The sequence below is a fragment of the Sporothrix schenckii genome (genome assembly GCF_000961545.1).
Source record: "Sporothrix schenckii 1099-18 chromosome Unknown Cont41, whole genome shotgun sequence".
Lineage (NCBI taxonomy): Eukaryota > Fungi > Ascomycota > Sordariomycetes > Ophiostomatales > Ophiostomataceae > Sporothrix > Sporothrix schenckii.
The window spans coordinates 1101450-1124180 of NW_015971142.1; the positions used below are offsets into that span (position 1 = coordinate 1101450).

At 52.3% G+C, this 22731-nt stretch overlaps 6 protein-coding genes across 6 annotated transcripts; 5 read left to right on the forward strand and 1 right to left on the reverse strand.

Moving 5' to 3' along the window:
* Positions 1 to 288: 288 nt before the first annotated feature.
* SPSK_07815 (phosphoesterase) lies at positions 289 to 1206 on the reverse strand (the record flags this gene model as incomplete). The annotated part of the gene is made up of 1 exon (XM_016734470.1): positions 289 to 1206. One exon carries the CDS (start codon positions 1204 to 1206, stop codon positions 289 to 291), a length of 918 nt encoding a protein of 305 aa, XP_016590672.1.
* Positions 1207 to 1806: 600 nt separating this feature from the next.
* On the forward strand, positions 1807 to 5004 carry SPSK_06958 (uncharacterized protein; the record flags this gene model as incomplete). The annotated part of the gene is made up of 2 exons (XM_016733628.1): positions 1807 to 4506; positions 4570 to 5004. The coding sequence occupies 2 exons, from the start codon at positions 1807 to 1809 to the stop codon at positions 5002 to 5004; spliced, it is 3135 nt and encodes a 1044-aa protein (XP_016590673.1).
* A 1049-nt stretch (positions 5005 to 6053) lies between these two features.
* On the forward strand, positions 6054 to 8876 carry SPSK_07007 (1-phosphatidylinositol 4-kinase LSB6; the record flags this gene model as incomplete). The annotated part of the gene is made up of 2 exons (XM_016733677.1): positions 6054 to 6799; positions 6878 to 8876. 2 exons carry the CDS (start codon positions 6054 to 6056, stop codon positions 8874 to 8876), a joined length of 2745 nt encoding a protein of 914 aa, XP_016590674.1.
* Positions 8877 to 15180: 6304 nt separating this feature from the next.
* SPSK_08084 (uncharacterized protein) lies at positions 15181 to 15624 on the forward strand (the record flags this gene model as incomplete). Its single annotated transcript, XM_016734729.1, has 2 exons — positions 15181 to 15250; positions 15317 to 15624. 2 exons carry the CDS (start codon positions 15181 to 15183, stop codon positions 15622 to 15624), a joined length of 378 nt encoding a protein of 125 aa, XP_016590675.1.
* Positions 15625 to 18888: 3264 nt separating this feature from the next.
* Positions 18889 to 20576, forward strand: SPSK_07376 (uncharacterized protein; the record flags this gene model as incomplete). Its single annotated transcript, XM_016734040.1, has 9 exons — positions 18889 to 18902; positions 18987 to 19101; positions 19225 to 19386; positions 19432 to 19572; positions 19601 to 19686; positions 19772 to 19953; positions 20011 to 20338; positions 20455 to 20524; positions 20559 to 20576. The coding sequence occupies 9 exons, from the start codon at positions 18889 to 18891 to the stop codon at positions 20574 to 20576; spliced, it is 1116 nt and encodes a 371-aa protein (XP_016590676.1).
* A 1157-nt stretch (positions 20577 to 21733) lies between these two features.
* SPSK_07961 (uncharacterized protein) lies at positions 21734 to 22427 on the forward strand (the record flags this gene model as incomplete). Its single annotated transcript, XM_016734613.1, has 2 exons — positions 21734 to 21954; positions 22043 to 22427. 2 exons carry the CDS (start codon positions 21734 to 21736, stop codon positions 22425 to 22427), a joined length of 606 nt encoding a protein of 201 aa, XP_016590677.1.
* Between the last annotated feature and the right edge of the window lie 304 nt (positions 22428 to 22731).

Here is a 22731-nt window from a genome sequence, read left to right on the forward strand (position 1 = left end):
TGTATCTTCGACGACAAAACAGATATGGGACAGACGCTTTGCAACCGGAATCATAGACAGAGAATTAACTGCGGGCATATGTTGAGTTGTATTCGACAATCCACGGCCTACAAGAGGCCGTGGGAATGACCTCGAATCTTGTCATATGCGGAGGATTCGATTCGACACAAAAGAGACATTGTGTATTGTTTATTTAATTTATCCTTCAACTGCTACGACACATTTCGATAATATTTATAACCTGGAGAAGTCCAGCCATACCGATACCTTCCATATCCATCCGTAACATTATAGAAGAACCTGAATTGGCTGTCGCAGTGTGTCATCCCGTATGCCGCCAACTGTGGCCGCGTTTACGAGCAAACACTTTGTAGTTTCCGATGCGGGCCAGATTCGTAACCAAACAAAAAGGACAAATACCTGGCCCAGATTGAGCATGTTGCGCAAGTAGCCATTGTCCAGGACTGTTTTCTCGTACGCAGATTGCAGCGCATCAAACTGCACCCACTCCGTGCCCGCTCCATCGTGCACATGGCCAAAGACGTGCAGCCGTGGGCGTACGCGCCAGATTGTCCGTAAGAGGTGCACACACCCGAGCTGTCGGTCAAGATGGGCGTGTGGTGGGGAATGTGTGATGAGAACATCGATGCCTGGAGAAATCGGAGGGGTCTGTTGAGCCCATACGTCATGCGCGCGGGAGTACTGGAAGGCCCAGTTTCCGTGACGCGGCGAGAGTGGGCTTCCGTATACGCGCAGCCGCCGGCCGTTGGGGCAGGTCACCGTTGTCTCGTCATTTTCGAGATACACAATGTCGCCCCAGTCGAGGGCGCGGTGTTGCCGTTCGTCCTCCTCTCGCTGGCCTCTCTTGACTTCGTCGAGCAATACATCATGGTTTCCGGCGACGACAATCTTAACCGCGTGTGTTTGTCGGCGCAACCAGGCCAGCGTTTCCTCGAGCTCGATGAACGACCCGGACTGGGTCAAGTCGCCGGCGTGGATGAGCACATCGCCGTCGGGCAATCGAGGCTGGTGGTTGTGCGTGTCAGAGATGCAAACGACAGACACACCGTCTGCTGTGCGCTCTTGGGGGCTGACGGAACGCCAGGAGAATAAAAGCCGAGCAACATAGACGCACGGTTGTCGCAGGAACAACTGCCATTCGCTGGGACGCGGCCGATACAACAAGGAATCGAGGCCTGACGCCATGGCCGGGATAATTTGGGGTGATTATTTGCGGTACAGGAAACGTAATAGCGTGACTGTTCTGAGGTGCGTATGCTCGCTGTATTTGAAATAGGCATCTGTGGAAGCTGAAAAGCCAGCGGTGAAGTGTAGTCGTCGTGCTTTTACTGCAGCATATCATTACAAATCTTCCTTTTGTTCTCCTCTCAGACTTTTCAGATCTTCAGCTCTGGCTTGCTGAATTAAAATAATGAAAAATATCACGTCTCCAAATCTTTCAGGTTTGGTTCTTCAACGAACATGATGATAGATGTGTATGAGACGTTCAGAGACACTAGCCACTTCTGGTAGTTGGTTTTGCTTATGTAATAAAACAAGCTGTCACTCTTTTGGACGATGGTACGCGAGCTATTATTACACCACAGAACGCGCTTTCCTCCTTGACCCGCACCGTGATTCGACAAGATCCCCTCCTTCCGTCGCGACGCTTTACCGCACCCGGAATTATAGTTTTGATTCTCACCTCTGAAGCATCTACAGGTCAATAATTCTTGCGGCCTCACTCTTACCACGATCCTTTCATAACCGCATGCGGAACAATACCAAACTCGGAATTTGACGACCATGTCGTCTACCGCCGCTCGGGCGCACAGCAACAACAGCAATGGTGCGGCCGTCAATGCCGGCGGGGCGGGCACAAGACTCCGCACGAGCCACTCGCCGGCAACGGCAGCCAGCAACAACGCGGCGTACGGACACAACCAGCAGATTCCCGGCGTGCACGACAATTTCCAGGGCAACGAGCGGTCAGACACGCGCTATCGTGAGGGGCCTCCGCCACCGCCGCCGCACCAACACCAGCAGCAATCACAGCACACATACAGCAGCACATCACATAAGCGGACGGCCTCAGGCAACCCACGGCCAAGTAGTCGAGCTGCGGGCACCGGTGGGCCAACCGGCGCGTCTGGGCTCGGCGCCGAAGGTGCGGCGAATCGGGCAGCAAGAGGCGGGACCCCCACGGGCGGCAGGACGAACATCTCCGAAGAGCGGCGCACCGAACGGACCGTCATCACGACACGGGACACATATGTGACGCGCGTCCGCAGCCCTGAACGACAGGCCCCCGCGCGAGCGACAACGACGACGACAGCATCGAGGGACAAACCCGCATCCAGAAATGCCGTCGACGCGCGCGCAAGGGACGTGCCCGCTCCAGCAGCGCCCACCGTGCCATGGAAGCCCGAGGTGACATTGCTGCCCCACACGACAGCGCCACTTGCGTCGCGTGTTTCAATACCTCCTCTCGCTTCACAAGTGCCGGCCACTTTGCAGCCAGCTGCGCTCGGCGGCCTGTCTCTCGAGGCGCAGGAGGCTGTGATCATAGAGGACCTGTTGTCCGTGTTCATGGGCTGCGAAGGCCAGTATATTCGCTTTGCCAAGGGCTACGTCCCCGACGAAGAGCGCGACCGGCTCACAGGACCGACGTGGCGTATCCTGCCCGGTCTCGATCCCAGCCTGCAGGATCTGGCGGCATCGATGCTACGGACAGCCACCCACTATGTGGCGCTAGAGACATTCGTCGACGTGCAGAGCCGCGAGTCGTTTGGGCTTGTCAACCATGCGCTGTGTGCATCGGTGCGCAAGTTCCTGCAAGACTACCTGGTGCTGATTGCGCAGCTCGAGACGCAGTTCCTCACTGACGACGCCTTTACTCTGCATGTCCTTAATATCCATATGCTGCCGACCAGCCAGATGATGCTGCAGTTGTATGTGCTGGCACACGAGCTCCTCAAGAAGAACGCATTGTTAGACGACGATGAGACGGACGAGTCGAGCGACGACGGTGTTGACGATTACGACAAGATCATCGACCGGCTGCGTGAGGGCGGCGAGCTGGTGCCCGGCAATGCGGCCGGCAAGAAGATCTGCAAGGGCGGTGCGGTGTTGGAGATGATTACGAACCGGCTGGAGTCCATGTCGGGCGACCCGGCGGCGCGGGCGCTACTGACAGCGCTGCTACGAGACGCCAGCCGGCCCTACATGGTGATGCTCAACGAGTGGCTGCACCACGGTGGCATCAGCGATCCGCACGCCGAATTTCTCGTTAAGGAACAAAAGAGCATCCGCCGCGAACTTCTCAAGGAAGACTACACCGACGAATACTGGGACCGGCGTTACACCCTGCGGGACAAGGACGTGCCGCCGCAGCTTGCCGGCGTCAAGGACAAGGTGCTGCTTGCGGGCAAGTACCTCAACGTGGTTCGCGAGTGTGGCGGTGTCGACATTAGCAAGAAGGTCATGGACGTCCCGACATCTTTTGACGACAGCCAGTTCCTCGACAACATCAACACGGCCTACGCACACGCCAACGCATCGTTGATGCAACTGCTGCTGACAACGCATGCGCTGCCCGCGAGATTGCGGTCGCTCAAGCACTACTTTTTCTTGGACCCCTCCGATTACTTCTCGTATTTTTTGGAACTTGGCCACTCTGAGCTGCGCAAGCGCAATACCAAGGCGATTAACACCAGCAAACTGCAGTCGCTGCTCGATTTGGTGCTTCGGCAGCCTGGCAGCATCGTGTCTCTCGACCCATTCAAGGAGGATGTCAAAGTGGAGATGATCGACACGACACTCGTCCAAGCCCTGCAGCGCGTCGTAAACATCACGGGCATCGAGCAGGGGGAGGTGTTGCAGCCGTCTATGCTGGCGGGCGGCGGTAACGACGGCGCCAGCACAGCAGGCGGCAGCAGCAGCGGTGACGCCGACGGCTACGCGTCCCTGCGGCTCGACTACGCTATGCCCTTCCCCGTGTCGCTCGTCATTAGTCGCAAGACCATTTGGCGGTACCAGGCGCTTTTCCGGTTCCTGCTGTCGCTGCACCACCTGGAGTCGCAACTGACGACAACTTGGCAGAGCCACATGCGTGACCTGCCCTGGTTCCACCGATCCATGAGCAAGGAGGTGGCCGTCTGGAAGCGGCGGCTGTTTACGCTGCGGGCGCGCATGCTGGTGTTTGTGCAGCAGCTGCTGTACTTTTGCACGGCTGAGGTGATTGAGCCCAACTGGCAAGCGCTCATGTCGCGGCTACAGACGGAAGAAACTGCCACAGCGGCTGCGGCTGCGGCTGCGGCTGCGGCGGCGGCGGCGGCGGCGACGGCAGCTAACAACAATCACGCAACGACAAACGAGAACCCCGCAGACGCTGCTGCTCCGGTTCCCCTGCCGAGCCGAACCGTCGATGAGCTGATGCAAGACCATGTGGACTTTCTCGATACGTGCCTCAAGGAGTGCATGTTGACCAACAGCAAGCTACTCAAGGTACGCCGCCTTGTCTCTGATCCCCCTTTTCGTCTATCTTAGCTGTCTGACTGACCATTACAGATCCACGCAAAACTCATGCAGACCTGCTCCTCGTTTGTCAGCTTCGCCAGCTTCCTTACACGCACCATGGACCGCATCGATCCGGATCTCGCCACCACAGCGACCCGGCCCAAGGATGCCACCGCTGAGCAGTGGAAGACATTCCAACAGAGTGTTCAGAGCGCCCGGCCGGCTAGCGACCCCAACAACAGCACAACCACCAACAACGCAGCAACCGACTCGGCCCCAACCGACGAAGAGATGCGCAGCCTTGTCGACCGCCTGGGTAAATATGAGCACCTTTTTGGCCGAAACTTGCAAGTGCTCTTGGACGCTCTCAACCACTATGCCGCGACAGAGACGGTGGTCCTGCTGAGTTTGTGCGCGCGACTGAGCACTGCCAACCAGGGGACCGAGTACGCCGGACTACGGCACGAAGAGGACCTGGCCGTGTAATGCTTCTCCCTGATATCCCAAAGGCTACTTACGACTTGGAATGGAACATGCGTATATGATTTCTCGTGTCTCCCATATTCCTTTTTTATCTCATGTTAGAAATGACGATATGCCATTGATGCAATGCCCCCGACAATACGAAGTACTCCAACATGGTAATGAATGCGCATGTTGGTGGTGGTTGAAAGTATCCAGTTTATGTTTCTTAAACAGTGTGTGGCGAGTGTGGATACTCGGCACAGTATAACAGTTACTGAATTTGCGCTGTAATATGTTGTAGAATAGCAAGGGCGACCGCCTAAGGCAAGAGACGAGCGAACCTCGGCCCCTAGAACCACCGGCCCATTCCTTTCCCAAAGAGGCCTCAAGGCAGCAAGTCACAGCGTGTCCTCAGCGGATAGCCGGATTCTTACGGGGCTCAGTAAGGCAAGGAGAAGACAGGCCAACAAAGCAAGGCCCAGGCCCAAGTTTTAAGCCAATCATTGACTAGCACGAACACGGTCCCATTGGGAAGGAAGCTCTCACGTCCGTAGTCGCGCCTTCTCCCCAAATCTCCAAAGTCTGTGACGACAGTCCAAACCCAAAAACTAGAAACGAATATCACAAGTCCACCCAACAATCAGGAACTTTGTGCTTCGAGACGAAGGGCACTGTCGACGATCTCTTTCAACAACGCACTCTCCGGCGTCGATTTCCTTCCATTTCACCTATTGCAAGCATTCCCAGCGTATTCGGTTGCGTTGGCGTCTGGTTCTGTCGTCTCTGTGCTGGACCCCCTGACGATAGCATTTACGATCCCCTTTTCTTTTCTCGATCCTTTTCTTGCCCATTCTGGTATTGTCTTGCCGCTACGTTGATGCTTCACGACTGTCACGTTGCGTAGAGCTATTTCAATTCGGAATTGACATCCCTTCGACATCCCTTTGTACTCGTCTCTGAACTCCGTATACTCCATACCTTGTCTCCGACGATGAACTGGTGAGCCACGCCCGACGGACATCAGATACATCCAGCTGGGACGGCACGCGATCCTTCCAAGACGATCTACAATGCCCAAGGCACGCCCAGCTACCACGGGCTACGAACGCCTTGCTCAGGCTGACCGGTTTTCCGACGACTCCGACGACGATGAAGGCGCCGGTGCAGCCACCTTCGCTTCGCTGCAATCATCCGCTGCTGCCGCCGCTCTTTCCGGAACCTCAGGAGCAAACCCTCGCTATGCGTCCATTGTCGGCGGGCAACAACCGAGGCCCCATGGCGGTATGAGTACCGGCGGCCACGATCGGCGGGCATCCTACCAGCAAAATAACTACCGCCGGCGACGCACCAACTCCGGCGTCGACCTCAAGGCAATCAACGCGCGCCTCGAGCGGTGGGCCGATGAAATTGCCAGCAAGTTCAAGCGCCACCAGAAGAAGCGAGGACAAGAAGACGAGGGTCGCCTCGAAATCCACTACTCCGTGTTCCAGGCTCCCGAGGGCGTGCGGCCAGCAACAGCCGAGACACTGGCACGGACAGCGGCCGGCGCACCCGACGCAACAAATGTGCCATCCTCTGTCATTACCGAAGCTGAGTTCGAGTCCATTGTCGACAGCGTGCGGACCGCCATCCGTGAAGGCACGCACCCCCGCATGATTTCGCAAGGCAGCTCTGGCAGCTACTTCGCGCGTAACCCAGAGGGCAAGGTGGTCGGTGTCTTCAAGCCCAAGGACGAGGAGCCGTATGCTGCTGGAAACCCCAAATGGAACAAGTGGATTCACCGGAACCTGTTTCCCTGCTGTTTCGGACGAGCCTGGTGCGTTTGACCTCTACGTGTCTTGTGCTACTATTCCCTTCCCTCGTATCCATGGTACTAATACTCTCCGGCACATAGTCTCATTCCCAACCTTTCCTACGTCAGCGAGGCCGCCGCCTACGTCCTCGACAACCAGCTACGCACCTACATGGTACCTTATACCGACGTCGTCTACCTCTCGTCCAAGTCTTTCCATTATCCCTTCTGGGACCGATACTCACACTCGCGCAACCGGAAACCACTGCCGGCCAAGCCTGGCAGCTTCCAAGTTTTCCTCAAAGGCTTCAAAGACGCCAACATTTTTCTCCGCGAAAATCCTTGGCCGGACCAATACCTGTCTGGCTTTCGCACGAGCGATCGCCACCGCAACGGCCGCACCGGTCGCTGGGCCGACAACTGCCGTCCAGGCTCTAGGCGTACCTCCAAAACGCCAAATGGAACGAATCCAAGAAGCAGGAGCTCTGGTGGTGCTGGCGATGACCTAGGGGATGAGGCGAATTACAGCGACTACGACGAGAACGAGGGTGCCAGCGCAGCATCAACGCCGGGGCCCGACAACTTTGTGTGGACCGAAAACTTGAAACAGTCTTTCCGCGAAGAACTGGAGAAGCTTGTCATTCTTGACTACATTATGCGCAACACGGACCGTGGCCTCGATAACTGGATGATCAAGGTCGACTGGCCTAGCCAAGAAGTGTCCATCACCTCGGAGCCCATGCACCTCAACATGGACGGCGCCAGTGGCAGTGCTAACGGCAGTCCTGGCTCCGAGGCCCCGCATCCCGTCGACCTCTCTCAACGACCGGCCCATAGCAACCGTGCCCGGGCGCCCTACCGCGCTCAGAAACCGATGGACGCCTCTACACCACCCGCCAGCAGCGCTCCGCAGCCCAACATCCACATTGGAGCCATCGATAACTCGCTGTCGTGGCCTTGGAAGCATCCGGATGCCTGGCGCAGCTTCCCCTTTGGCTGGCTCTTTTTGCCTGTGGACCTCATCGGCCGGCCCTTCTCGCAAAGGACGCGCGATCATTTCTTGCCGCTTCTGACGTCGCCGGCTTGGTGGTCGCAGACCCAGCTCGCCCTCCGCCGCGTCTTCCAGATGGACCCCGATTTCCAGGAACGCATGTTTGCTCGCCAGATTGCCGTCATGAAGGGCCAGGCGTGGAACGTTGTCGAGACTCTCAAGACGCCCGACCACGGCCCCCTCGAGCTGACCCGGCGTGCCAAGGTCTGCGTCTGGGATGACTTGGTGGAAGTGCCGATTGCCGTTCCTATGCGTGCCACCAGCTCCGAGATCCGCCGCCGTAACGAGTTTGAGCTATCCCGGGCCATGGATGAAGAAATGGACATTGGCGCCATCGGAGGCGTTGACGGCAACGGCGATGGCCGTAGCGGCGGAAAGAAACCTGCCACGACCACCATGACCAGCAGCGATTCCTATTTTGACAACGTGGAAGGAACCAACGACCCGGACGATTTGCTTGTCAACGCCACGTCTCCGCTACCCAATCCAGGCCGCTTTGAGCTGACCAAGGAGTTGGTCGCCGAGGAAGACGAGTCTGGCGAGGGTGCCGCAGGCGAATCGTCGAACACGAATAATGCCAACTCACCTCCGGCGCCGTCGCCCGCGTCCTCGCAACTGCTATCCGTCGAGTCACCTAATGCCCGCGGCGGCAGCCGGCGAAACCTGTCGTCTGCCGCTGCCAGTGCCGCGGCCCAGCGGCAAAAGATGGCCCCCCAGCACCAGCGCCGGTACAGCTACACGACAGCAGCCTCGCGGCGGAATAGCAACACCATTGCGCAGCAGCTGTACGGTGAGCGGCACGGTGCCGCGGCAGGCGGTAGTGGGAGCAACTCCATGTCGTCCTCCATGTTTTTGCCGCACCACCCGCCCCGCCACCACCGGGCGGCTTCGCTGGACAACTACTTTTACGACGACCAGGCCGGTGACGAGGACATCGAGGGTGACCTAGGCTATGCAGCGGCCGAGGGCATGGAGAACAACCGCCGGCGCGTGATTGTAGAGCGTCTTGAGCCTGTGAAGACCAAAAACCCGGTGTTTACATGGTGTTGATGCAATGCAAGTATTCGCATCTCATTCGACGGTGTTTTTGTGTTTTTTTGTCCTTGTGTTTGTTTCCTTTCCGACAAAGACGTAGATTGTCCTGTATTTTCCTAGGGTCTTCCAGCACCACCAGCGCGACTTTACTATATTATGAGATCATTAGACGGATTATTGCCCTGTACTCAAATTTCCCTGTTTTCTTTTTGTCTTTTTTCCCTTGTACAACTTCCCACGATTTCACCAAAGAATCTAGAGTTTCTCCTGTATTTCTTCTTCCCATCGGTATTCGAATTCGTTTCTTCTGATGTATTGATAATTCCAAAGTTCACTCGAATGTCATAGAAGGGAGTTACAGTTAGGCTACTCGGCCTTCTATGTGCAGTTCAGGTTCAAGCAGAATATTAACAAATGTATATTCGTTACAAGGAAACTTTGTATCATAAATTAATAAACAAAAAAAAAAAACGATAGCAATTTTAGAAGTACAAAACAAATATCAGAAAAACAAAGTTTAAATTGCCTCTAACACCAATATAGTACTGCCAGTTGCCTTTTCAAAGGAAGAGGGAGGGCAGCACCATATACCATGTCATTGGCATTATACTCAACCACGGAATGGCAGCATCAGGAATACTACATTGTTGTCTATTCTTGGTGGCCCTTCTCCCCAAACAGGGGCTTGTTCTTTACACGTAAAAACGTGTGGTGTATTCCAGCCAGACGGGACGGCTCAGGCGGCAGCGCAAGACATAGAGACAGGAAACGGAATGCAGGGCAAGAAGCTACGACGTACGACGCAACCTCGGCATTCTGACAGACGACTTTACGACGGAGGGAATGTGGACCAGACGAAGTTGGCGGGGCAAGTGTATCTGCGAGGACGGGTGAGCGGGATAATGTTTATTTCAAAAGAAACAAATGTGGATGTGGCTTGACAGCTGGCAGACCTCTTCAGACAAGAATCAGGAGTCGGAAAAGGACGTGGGATGGCCGCTACTGTTCCGTATGTTGTTCTGTGGAAGCCAAAACGAGAGGCTGGATTCGCCCAGCCGGTGTCTGAAGGGAAAGTCTGGGTGCATAGAAACGACGTATCGTTTTTTCTTTTGTCTCGTTTCCCACTCTCAGACTCGAAAAGAGAGCTAGTTGGGCGTGTGCAGTGCCGAGTGGAAAAGAACTGGTTCGACGGAGTAGCGGAAACCAAGGATCATTGTAAAGGACCCATGCCAATGGGGCCTGAGAGCTGCGGGAATCAGAGAGAAACAAGAAACAAAACGAAGGAGCAGGGGGGAGGGGGGGGACCCCCCTAGAAAGAAAAAAGGAAAGGCAGAGGAAAAAAAGGAAACCATTTTATCTAGGAAGTGGTGGTCGGATTTCAATATTCACCGACGTCGGCGAGCAAGGCAATGGCTCACCACGCCTGTACATCGTACAACCGCAGACAATGGAAGACAATACTGAGTAGTTTCATCTCCCCTTCGAGACGAAAGGAGGTCTGGCGAGTCGATGGTTGGCGGTTTGCATTTCTGTTTCTTTGCCTCTCGGTGCTATGCACTTGCTCGTTTCGTCTTGTTTCCTCCGCTAAGGTAACCCACCACACCACAATGGTTATTCGCCTCCCGGCCTCCCACACCAAGCCGGAAGATCAACGTTTTGGGAGGGGCTTGCTTGGGCTGTGTCCCGGAACGCGATACTTATGCCTGCAACGGGAAGCTGGTCGGCTGTAGAGTAGAAGGAGAAATCAAAGGAACTGTAAAAAGTGCGTGGGTGGTGTATGTCAAACAAGAGAGGGTGTGGAGGAGCAATTTTCTCAGAAAGCAAGGGGACAGTCTATACCTCCCATCCCAACCTTTGTGTTGTCACTTTTCGCTCTGTCTGGCTTCTTTGGGGGGGTTGTGTTTCTGCTCTTTTCCTTCTTTGGTTTCCGGCGCTGCGAAAATGGAGGGTGGGTTGAAACCAACCAGTCTATCGGGTCGGTAGCAAACCACCCTCCTCCTCTAATCCGAGACAGCGCATGCACAGAACAGAAGCTTCCCGCCCTTCCCGCCGGCCTTTGCATTTCTGTGTGTCGAGTGACGTGTATTACGTTGGCCTGTACGGTACATGTATGCCATACGCTGGACTTGCTTCGTTGTTGGGCATGCTGCGTCTTGTGTGGTTGCATGGCTAGAAAGCTGGGAAACATTCTGACCGAGTTCGTCGAGGCGTACTCTGCATTACTCTTGCTTATCCTCCATAGAGTTCTGGTGGGCGGCTGAACGGAACCGCAAGGACATGGTTTGTGGTTGCTACTTTCCAGCCGAAGAAGAGACGAAGAATTCGGAGATGGGCTCCATCCTTCTTCATACCTTCCACATTTGCGCCTGTTCTCTAGGGAGAGTCCCCCATGATACGACTCCATGCAAGCCTTTCGGTATCTGAGAGGACCTCTTCGTCGTAGGAATGGCGTGGACATGAAGGAGTTTGTCAGCGCATCAAGGCCGCTTTGTGTCGATATACGAAGGGAGTACAGAATACTCCGTAGTTTGCAAAAGAGGGTATTCTGCAGATTCAAATTAAATCAAGTCTCGGTTCGGAGTACTCTGTACGTTTCCAGCATGTGCGGGAACGAAAACGCATAAGACAAAATTTCAAATCCTATAAATGTGACAAGTGACGAGGGCCAAGACATGACAAAGGCCAACACGAGCCAGTCAACCACTGTGCACTGCTGTTCCATGGGACAGGACCGGTGCAATGCTTTGTAGGACTCCCGAAAAGGCAATACGGGTGCAGGCGAGATGCCATGTAGCACCCTGTCTCCTGAACCCACTGGGTCGGGTACTGTCTGTGCAGTGCATGGCGAAGGTGCCTCTCAATATGCAGGGTTTGGCTGCATCCGTTGCATGAAGCAATGTTCAGTACAGCGAATGCCGTTGGACGTGTCCCTATCGTCCACGCAGTTCCAATTTGCTTTGGTGTGTCTGGGGTCTTGCTTTTGTTTCTTTGCGTCGGTACGTGGCCCGAGGACCAACACTCACCGCCCTCAGCGGGTAAGGTTTTGGGCCCCTTGTCACTACCCTGGCACTGGCGCAAATACTTCCTGTATAAGGATACGACTTTCTGCATGCGGAACACCGGGACGATGCAGGAATGAGCCAGGCAAGGGCTGCATATCCAGGTGGATGCTGCTTATGGGCGGAGGAGAACACGAAGTAGACTTACTCGTAGTACGTACACATTCTCTGCTGAGACTGCTAGAGAAACTAAGTTGGGATTCGGTACGGAGACATCGTTTGATGTCGTTGCACCTCTGTGGCTTGCTGTCAGGGCTTTTATGTGTAGATTTGACTGTTGAGAATGCTGAGGCTGCTTCAGGTTAGCCTGGCGGAAGAAAGGAAGAGAATGGAAAGGGATGTACTAAAGTCCGTGATTTGGTTGACGCACATGATTACGTTAGTAGAACAGGAGAGAAGACGAGAAGGTCGTAAGGAATGGAGGCTGGGAAACATCCTTTGGTGTCACCCCGGGTGTGTTTGTCATAGATAGACGAATGTTTCGTATGAGCAAGTGAGATCGCATTGGACAACTCGTCGCATTCAAGAGCCTTGTCGCGTGAGATCTGGTTTCCGTGTTGGAGCCATATGTAGCGCTGGCGAGCATATCGTGCAGATGCTATGCAATATCATGAACGGAGTTCAGAAATATGTGAAAATCAAGCAACCATACTGCGTAGGACAGATTGCATTTTTAAGATGGCCGGAGGAAATGTACAACGATAAGAAGCCCTTTTCTGTTATGTAAAACATGAAAAACAGCTCTCGATTAGGGGGCTGCGACGAAGAGAAGCCGACTTACAACATATATTCCGGCATCATGCAGCTCAAATTACAGATAATTTCTTGTGCCAAGAGCCGTAAAGTGATGTTCCAAGTCCAGGAATGCTGTCGACGCATATAAAAGACAATAGTTGTGTGTATTTGCAAGGTCGTTTGGTTGTGTGAAATATTGTGCCTTTGTTGATGAAATGGTGGTACTTTGCAAGGCTCTGGTACAAATTAAACCGATGTACATCCACGAAAAGGCCCGAAATGGTCCATCGTCGACGAAAGCTCCACATGCATCCGTGCTTAATTCGCACGTAAAGCACAAAATATTTGAGGCGTTCATGACATGCATGTAAGCTTTGTGTGTCGTCTCTTCTCACAGGCGTACTGAGCATCGTTAGCAAACAAAGCAATCAGGTGCCCGAGACACAGCGTTAGCAAATGGAATATAAATGCAATGTTTTACGGAGTAGCTGCCCACCGTATTCGTACTTGAATTACGTCGCAAAATACGGAGTCCACCGTGCTGTCCAAGGGTCCGGCAGAATATGATTATTGCATTGTGATTGCGTCTGCAGTCGGCGGTCCCGAGGATGTGGACAAGCTGGTCAGGGGGGCCAAAGTGACTGGGGTGGCCATTACCTCGTTTAATGTCGATGTCTTGCTTTTGGCCTGTTTCAACTTTAGCAGTGTTGTATTGAATGGCCCATCTTGTGAACCAATGGCTTTGCACGTATGCCCAAAAGCGTGAAGCAAATCGCGGAGAGATGTTTCCAGTGTCTCCTGAACCCTGTCGTGAATTGTGGTCCCCCCCCTTGCACGATAGCCCCCAACGGGAAGTTAAAATTACGACACTGCAGACAAAATGATCAGCAAGGAAACCCGAGAACAGCGGGAGAAGGCTGAGAGAAGAATCAAGGCGGGGGCGACAGGGAGGGGCATGCCCCCGTATCACGTACATAAACAGAACAGACGTTGACTTATGTGTGAGTTAGGGGTGCCTTGTTCCCGTGTTCTACGCATTTTCAGCGTCCCACTGTCATTTTTCTTAGATGTCACTTCATGCGTTCACGTCGCACTGGTAGCTTTTGAGCTGTTGCTGGCTTCAAGTGAACCAATCCGTGTGAGACGGACAGATGGAAAGAACTTGTTTCGTACTCACTGTTTGAACGTTTGCTTCTGCTATTGCGGCGTTGCGCCGTGACCTATCATAAATGAGAAGTTGCGAACGTCCGTAAACCACCTGGGCCAGTAACGACCTGCTGAGAGAAGAAACTGAGTGGCGGCCCAGACAGTCGGGTTCAGATGTCGTTTGGCTGAGTCGCCTCTGCTTGGTCCTGTGATGGTTCCAGGGCAATTTTGATTTTTCATCCAAACATGCAGGCGGGTCGGCTGAACTAACCGCATTCGCTCAAATAATGCTGTGGTGCATGTCCCTCTGTCGGCTGCCGCAAATTGGTGTAAAATGCGACTGTATAAAAGTGTTGATATAGCCAAACAGAGCAGGTTTTCATGGCATTTTCACGAAATCCCGGGTTTCCCCTATTCTTGGTACGCTTGGACGAGCACAAAGAATTAGGCGTATCTGGCAGTGGGGTTTAAAACTCGAGTGTGCCGTAGTTTTATCTTCTCGCATAGCTCTTGCGTGGCTAGTGGGAGTCCGCAATAAGAGGCCAAGGGGGCTCCTTCGTATCCAGCCCAGGACAGGCCACATGGCCCATCTAGCGGATGTCGACATGGCCAAATACTATGTCCCTATGTTTGCGCCATAGCAGTGCCCTTGTTCGTCGTTTTACTTTTTCTTCTTCTTCTTTCGTTTATTACGAAGGCGGTTGTATTTTCTCGGGTTCTCGTGTCGCGAGAACCTGTCCGCGCCGTATTTCGGATGAAAAGAAGAACGTAAAGCCCGAATGTGTGGACTCAAGGACAAGACCGATTCAAAGGAAGATAATATTAACCGGACAGGGTGACGGTGGACTCCTTCGTTGCGGAAATGAGATGTAATAAGATGTGCTCTGCATGCGAGTGGAGAGATATGGAGGATGGAGACAGGGCAAGTCGGTTAGAAACGTGAGCAGAAATCAGGGAAGTACGGCATCATGAGAGCTGCACGAGGAGGTCAAGCTTGACCTTTGTGACGCCCGACCAAAGGTGGATTTTATGACGTGGAGGCGTATCATTCGAGCGTGACGCCGAGGGTGTGAGATGGAATGGGCCTCTTGCGTGAGCTGAGCGTCCGCGTGCCTGCTTGCGAGTTCACAGTGAGATAAGAGAGACCATAGCAGTGAATGTAAGTAGGTTGATCCTCGCAGCGGTCAAATTAGCCTCGTGATGTCTGGTAACGAGGCGGCGGAAATAAATCTCCCATGAATCGTCGAGAAGGCAATTACTTGGAAACTGTGGCAGTTCGTTGCCGATGCCTTTAGTGGGGGGCGAAAAAAGGGACGGATGTTCGTCCTGTGTGACCCAGCGCGGTCATCGGCAGGTTTCTGATTTCTAGGTTGATCAATATGACCAAACTTGGCAAAGATGATTGGTTTCGATCCGTCGATGTTTCAATTCTGCCAGTGCCTCGGATACGTAAGCAAACATTCAGGCAAAAAAAAAATGTTCAAGAAGGGAAATAACCTCGTGTATTTTGGTCAGATCCTGTCGAAGAACACCAGAGACAAAAAGACCCAGTGAGAGACGAGAGATCCAAATCCCGATGGTCTGGAAGCGCCCGAAACGAGGAGCCTGTCCTTGTTGCCACCACCGTTCAGCCAAGACTGTGCTTGCTTTCGCTGGCTTTGGTTTCCGGCAAAGAAGGAAAATACCCAATTATACCGGTCATGAATGCAATTTTGGAAGGCGTGTGGTCCGTCCCAAGGCATAACTTCGCTTTGACCATGATACTCCCAGCGTCTCCGGTGGCTGTCTTGGAAATTGCGAGCACGGAGGGCTCCGTCCTTTAAAACCCTGGAGAACCTGGATTGTCCCGTTGAAAGATTTATTTGCTTGCCATTATATCCCATTGCCCACGGGAAGCACAGGCTTCGTCATGTTTACACCGTTCAAGGCGTCTTGCCGATTAAGTCTTGGTGCCTGCCCTGGCCGACTAGTGTGCTCGCTTGAAGAGGACCTAGTGCCGCATCAAAGGATGGCGCTGCAATTTAGCGGCAGTATCTGGTGCTGCAAGTATTCCCAAGGTGCAGGGTTACGACCATGACGTTGCTGTGCAGGACACTTTTCAACCGGTGAGAATAGAGTGGTGCCGTGATAATTCGATGAGCGAAAAGGGTGGGATTTTGCTTGCTGTCTGTTCCGTTTGCCGGCTGGTCTCCATCTTTACGTCGTATGTGGGCGTGCTCCGAAGAAGGAACAGTGTATTTCGTACAGTTAAAACAATCCATACTCCACATGTACAGTGGGATTTGCGACGATCAACATTTGCTGGTCGTCAGTATGTGTGCGGCATACCAAAAAAAAAAAATCAATTTCACGGTTTTGAGAAATATCGTCATGTTTGTAATCCAACAAGCGCAGTTTACAGCGACTTTAAGCGTGCATTGTGAGCGGGAGTTGAAGTAAAGGTGATTCAGGGGTGATAAACAATGGAAAAATTTACTCACTGTTTTTTTGTACACTGTTCCAATTTCGAGACACTTTGTCTTATCGCCCCAGAACAAAATGACGTTCTAGTTCGGTTACTAGTCCGCCGCCCACGTTTTCGTTTGGGACCCAACACCCCTTTTTTGTTGACATGGATGAGCCTTGTAAAATCTGCAATGGAAGTTACGTTTGCAGGGACCAGAACAAAAAATGTTCTACTGCACCAGGGCCTCTACTGCACCACGGCCTGGTTTTTCGCTAAGGCAAGAATTCGGGAAATAACGATAAGGCATGAGAAATTACACATGCTTGGCCAGCATGTTGAGGATCTTGAAAAAGTCGTCCTCATTTCTCGGTGAAGAAAATCAAACCCTTCTGGGGACTGTTCCGTATCTGTTGTGGACGACACCCCCTTCTTTTGCCGGTTCAAGGTTAACAGCCCCAAAAAGGCTCCAAGAGGACGGCAACACCCTGGCGGGGCCGAAGCCGCTTCTGCCATTTTGAATCCCAAGTCCATGTCCTCGGGTTTTCATCGAATGTTTTGTTGCGCCCTCGCTTTTGTTGCCCTGGTGGAACACAGACCTATATTGCCCCAGCACAAAGAGTCCTGGAGGTGGACTAAAGGCAGAGCGAGTAGGACAATTTCTTTATGCCCCTTAATTTGGTGAGGCTTGGTAAAATGTTGTGCAACCACCGCGTGAAGCAGGCATGCTTGGTGTGTGTGCATGTGTGTATGTGAGTGTGGGTGTGCACAAGCTGTGGAGGATACCCATTTGTGATGACCAGAATAGATGGCACTTTGGCAGGCCTTTCGTTTTCTAGAATCGTTCTTCTATTTCGGATTTTGAATGGGTGTGCGGTAGTGTCGGCTTGGGCTCTCTCGAGAGCACATGGAAAGTGAAAGGCGAGATAAAATGCTACCCGCGCCAGGCGCTGGTAATCATCGTATCGGCCTGTTAGCTCGGCCTGCACTTGTGACGAAACAAAACCGTCTCTCAACCATTTTGTACAAAGGCCGGCACAAGCACTGCACTTTCTTTACAGAACACTGGTGTGGGCTGTGTTTGAGGTCGACGAAACACGGCACAGAAGGGGCAAGATAGAGCTCCACTATGCACGCCGTCAGTCAGATCCTTGCAAGACAATGCGCGCGATGTGGCAATAAAGAAGTCATTTGAGCTCCAACTATGTCGGTCTGCGAGAAATGACAGGGCATATGGTCAAATGGAAATGCAGTTCAGAATAGTGCGGAAGAAAAGAGTGGACCTACCGGTGTTATGCCAAAATAAGGACCAGGGAGGGAAAGGTAAAAGGGACGCAAGATGGTGTGGGGTGGGCGACTAGGATCAAGCCAAGCACCCAAGGTTACTCAGTACGGCCTCAATCTTTGTGCAGCTTGATGAGCCCTCGTTCTGAACCCGAGGAAAGGGAACTTTCCATTAAACAGGGGCTGCACATGAACCACAGCAAGGTCCAGGCAGAGGTGCTTCAAATTGCTGCCAGCGAAGCAAAGAGCAAGGCACCATGCACACCCCCATTGGTCTTGGATGGGAAGATACCGCCACCAATGTGCAAAGCCGCACCTGCTGCGAAGAAAGTCCCAGCAGTGGCACCCACACGCTGGCTTCGTCGCAAATCTGCTGGCCGTTCTTGGAAGACTGATGGCAAACACCGGAACTATCATGAAATACCACTTGGCTCCTTTTCAGGCAGCAATGCACCAATACATTTCCGGTGCCACTGGCCTGGTGGTCGGAGCAAGAGGTGGTCTGCTGTTCGGCGTGACTGGGCTTGCACGTAACAGACGTCTGTTTTGACCCTTCGGTCTATCGGCATAGGATTATGGCTCCACGTAAACGCGTCGGGGGCGAGGCACATGGTGTTGTGGGCGGTGTAATTGTGACGAACGTGCTTGTTATGAGGGAAGGTAAATACCTAGGAAAGTTCTGGTCGAATCTCGCGTGGTTAGCTCTTCAACTTTACCAGGGGACGAAAGTTGAGCAAATCCAGGAAAAGCAACAAACCCACCAGAAGAAACCATGAGAGAAGATGCGAATGCCTCGCGTAGGGCCGGAGGCCTGGGAGGTGAACTTCTATGTCTTTCACTGGAACATCCCGTGTACAGGGAGACGCAATTCAAGCTACCACAGGCTGTTTGCCGTCAGTCCTGTCCGCAATGGTCCCTAAGTGAAGATCGACGGCGATATCATGGGGAGTTAAAGCTTTCTGCAATGGTCACTCAACCTAAAGGTTAAGAGGGTCCACTTCGAGAAAATTGTGTTGGTTTTTCAGGCGGCAATACGCCCTCCAAAGAAATAGGGGAGGAGAAATGTTGCCAGCATTTCTTTAGAAAGACAGCTATTCGACAGCCACAGGTGCTAGGTATGACTCCAAGGCATTTGCAACCAGCCTGCCCTGTAGCAATCTGGATTCTTCGTGACGTGTTGGTCACTGGCCACACGCCCATACTGGCAGTTGACAAAGAGCCTTCAAAATATCGCTTCTTAGACTTTTGACAATAGCTTCTTCCGTCTTCATCACAAAGAAACTATTTCTGGGAATTTCGGCCTTCGAAAGCAGCACCGGTGCCAACCAGACATCTGGTAAAGTTGCCCAGTTTTACCAAAATGGCAGCCGAGAGGTAAGGATACCTGGGTTTGGCTTTTGTTGTTTTGTTGCAGAGCACATTGATCTCGTCAAAGAAAATTCAAACTGATAGAAGCAGTTATGATCCGACCGTACCTCTTGACGAGAGCCTCAAAGAGACCGTTACTTTCCACGGGAGAGAATACCAACAATATTCATTGCAGAATAATGTGTACTTCTCTCCCATAGATGAAGTAAATTGACCCATCCCTTGCTTGCTTTTGTATATGTGCATCGTTAGAGAGCCCCAGAAGTCAAAACCAACGACAAGAAACAATGACAGGCCATTCCAAACCGCATTTCTAACTCCCAGGCAGGACGAAGTTGAACGGCTCCAGGTCGCCCATGAGGCCTTCAGAAAAGTATTCGACAACCGTTTGATTTTCCCGCCCGTTCATCGGTTGAGAAAGGTTCTCGACTGCGGTTTCGGCACAGGGGCTTGGGCGGCCGAGGTTGCCGCGGAGTACCCAAGATGTGAGGTGTGTACTTTCAGACTTCTCCAAGTCTTTATTCGAGTCCACCAGTGCCCGGGTAATATCGGTAGTGAGACTTTTCAAGATCACGATTTCAATCCGACTGCGTCTCTGGCTTCGAAGACAAAACAGCAGAAGGCGGTTGACGATTGCGTTTTCGAATCATACGCTAGAATTAAGAAAGATCACAAAGTCGTTGCTAACTCACTAACAATTGCAGGTCCTCGGAATCGACGTCAGCCCTCACATGGCACAAGACGATGATCTGCCAAATCTTGATTTTCAGGTTGATGACCTGAATAGGAGGTAAGCCAGGCCACTATTAAGAAGCATAGCCGTGGAAACATTTGCCATCCAAGTGAAGCTTATCTGACGACAAACTTATTCACAGATTCACATTCGATACAGGCGAATTCGATCTGGTGCACAGTCAGATGGTTGCAGGGGGTATAAACGCTGGACGATGGAAAAGTTACCTGAAAGACATGTATCGAGTAATACGACCTGGCGGTTGGTGTCAAATCGTCGAGATATATTACCAAGCACAATCAGACAACGGGTCTCTAACGGACGGTAAGTTTCAGGGAGGTCGTCACTGGTCTTGTTTGGTGCCATTTTATGTTAACCAAGGCCATGGCAAATCAGACAGTGGACTTCGACAATGGTCCAAGCTGTACATGCAGGGCGTCAGCGATCTGAAAGACCCAAGAGCACCAGTCCGGATGGATGCCCTTGTTCGCCATGCCGGCTTCACGGAAGTCGAGTCGCGAGTTATGCAGATGCCAATGTGCGGGTGGCCAACTGGTATGACTGCTTTTCTCCGTGGCCATTGGGTTGTTGCCTTTGCTAACACCGGCATTAAAGATCCCCGAATGAACGAAGTCGGACGAATAAATAGGGAAAATGTGCAGAGATTGTTGTCATCGCAGGCGATGTACATCTTCACTGAGAAACTAGGGTAAGTTTCGCTGTCCAATGTTTCTGATGTTCGTTTCGACGGCCGGTTGAAACCGAATGTTGTTCATGCTTTTGGTCTGATATCTCTGGCTAACGGTTATTAATGTGGGCTCATAGAATGCCTTACGACCAAGCCCAGGTGCTCATCGCACAGGCACGATTAGAAGCAAACAACCCGGCAATTAAGGTATGGAAATGCTCTTAATACTGAACTTTGATAGATGCCCGAAACCGGGTAATGAAGCCTCTGGTGTCGGCAAGAGAAGCAACTTGATTGTCGAAAAATTATTCCCCTATATTGTTAGCTAACATATCCTTTCAATTCTCGTTTTAGGCATATTTTCCATTGTGAGTATCCCCTTGAGCCCTTGTCCAACCCTAGTTCATTCAGATTCAACTTCAGGGCCAAATACTGACGCACTAAACGCACCTCCTAGATATGTATGCATTGGTCGGAAGCGTCACTGAGAAGACGGGGAGTCACATATATGAGTGTGCAAGTTGCTGGCCCAAATTGGTCCGAATCCGAAGCCGTTCTTTACCAATAGAATGACGGGGTTCGTTCGCAGTATCTTGAGGTATGAGACGAGACAGTGGCTTTTGGAGTACTTCGTCGGTGTTTCGAGTACCCTCTGTGTTGCCGATGTATAAAAGCCGACTGTGTTCGTCTTGTCTCAATCCGTGAAGCACGTTGACAGACTCTTTGACGAGCCTAAAAAGCAACTGCCAACCATTGACCTTCACGAGGTCCTTTGACGCTCCATTTTCACTTCATGGCTAACTCGCTTTCGAGGTCAATTTCAATGGCCATTTCAGAGCAAGCCCTTAACTGCGGTTAGCTGACTGTCCTGCCCTATTTCTGTATAGCATCATACTTTCCATGGTAGCTGGCATATCAAATACTCAAATATCACTCCATTTGCTGTTAGAATATGGACAAGTCATACTTTCAGCACTTCGGAAACGCCGTCGTCGAGGCCCGACTACTAACAGTTGAATGTGGCGTGTCTGTGATATGAATGCAGCTATTGAAAGGAGTGCCCGTTTCGTGTACAAGAAGATTGTTGTTTTGAAGATGGACCGCGCGAAGGTAATGCGATATTGGGGTGGGGGATGAAATATTAGACGGCTGACAAAGCTTGAGTCAGTCGTTCTTATCAAGGAAGTCAACTCGTTAAGCCTGTGAGACAGTTTTGCGGAAGGTAGGTCCTCATCTGCAGATTCCTGCCTGCTTTGGCGGTCGAGTTTGGCTGCGAAAAGCTGCCCTAACAGTTGATCAAGGCAGGAGCAATGGTGGTGGAGTGTGTAAATCAGGCATGGGGAAAGGGCGAGTGTTGGGAGCTTTAGGGAAAGAGCGAATCACGCACGTTGGAGTGGGCGAAGGGTACATCCCATGATGGGCAACATCCACCCACCTCTCGCCATTTTCAAGTCCTTTGGACAACAAACGTCAAGAGACAACCGGGACACAAGGAAAATGGAAGACGACAAAATGGGATGGACCACAGATATCCGTTCGGAATCTACCATTCGGCAACAGCATATGCACGGCGCACCAGCTTCTCCGCGAACGGCAGTATCGGGTCTAGGAAATGAAAAGGAGGAATTAATAGTAGGGTAAGTAGCGCCCAACCGCACCTTTCCCACGAAAACGACATTGCCGACAACAATGAGTACCTTTTTCCCTATTTACGGCTACAGATAGACTCCGGCCGGGACAACTCATCAGAGGGCCACCCAACGCACGTGTTGGCCAACTCCAGCTTAGCTTGGAGGGATCTCGATGGACAATTGCCTGGCATGACCGGAAGTTTACTTGCGAGCCAGTCTTCTACTCTTGGACAAGCCCAGTTCCATATCCTACATTGGGGAACAAGGATGATGTCCAGCCTGTTTCTGCCCAACTAGCAGGTGCATTCATGTACACACTGCTGTTTCCTTCGCGTCACCCTCCCTATCTTCCATCCTCTTTGACACCGCCGGCTGGGCCAACAAGTTCACCAGACGACACCGCGAGCTTTTTTCTTGCGTTTGAACGCCGAAAAGAAAGGCTGCAAGCGGTGATCAACCCATCCGCAGCACATCCCTAGTCTGACTGGCCATTAATTAAGGTGATCTCCAGTCGGAGGGTGTTGGTGTGGGTGGAGCTACCTGTGTTTCTGACTGGTTCTGAAGCACAACAAATCGGAACGAACGCCGCGCCCTGGGATTATCACAGAACGGATCCGACGAGTGCTGGTCAAGCAAGCTCCACGTTCCTGTCACCGAACCCCAACCCACAAGGTCGAGGAGGTGTCCAGGTTTGTGGAAAGTCAAGTTCTCGTGGTTAGAAAGAAAATGATAGCGACGGCCAGTGAGGTTTGTCGAATGAACGGACTGGCCACCTTTGCCAGA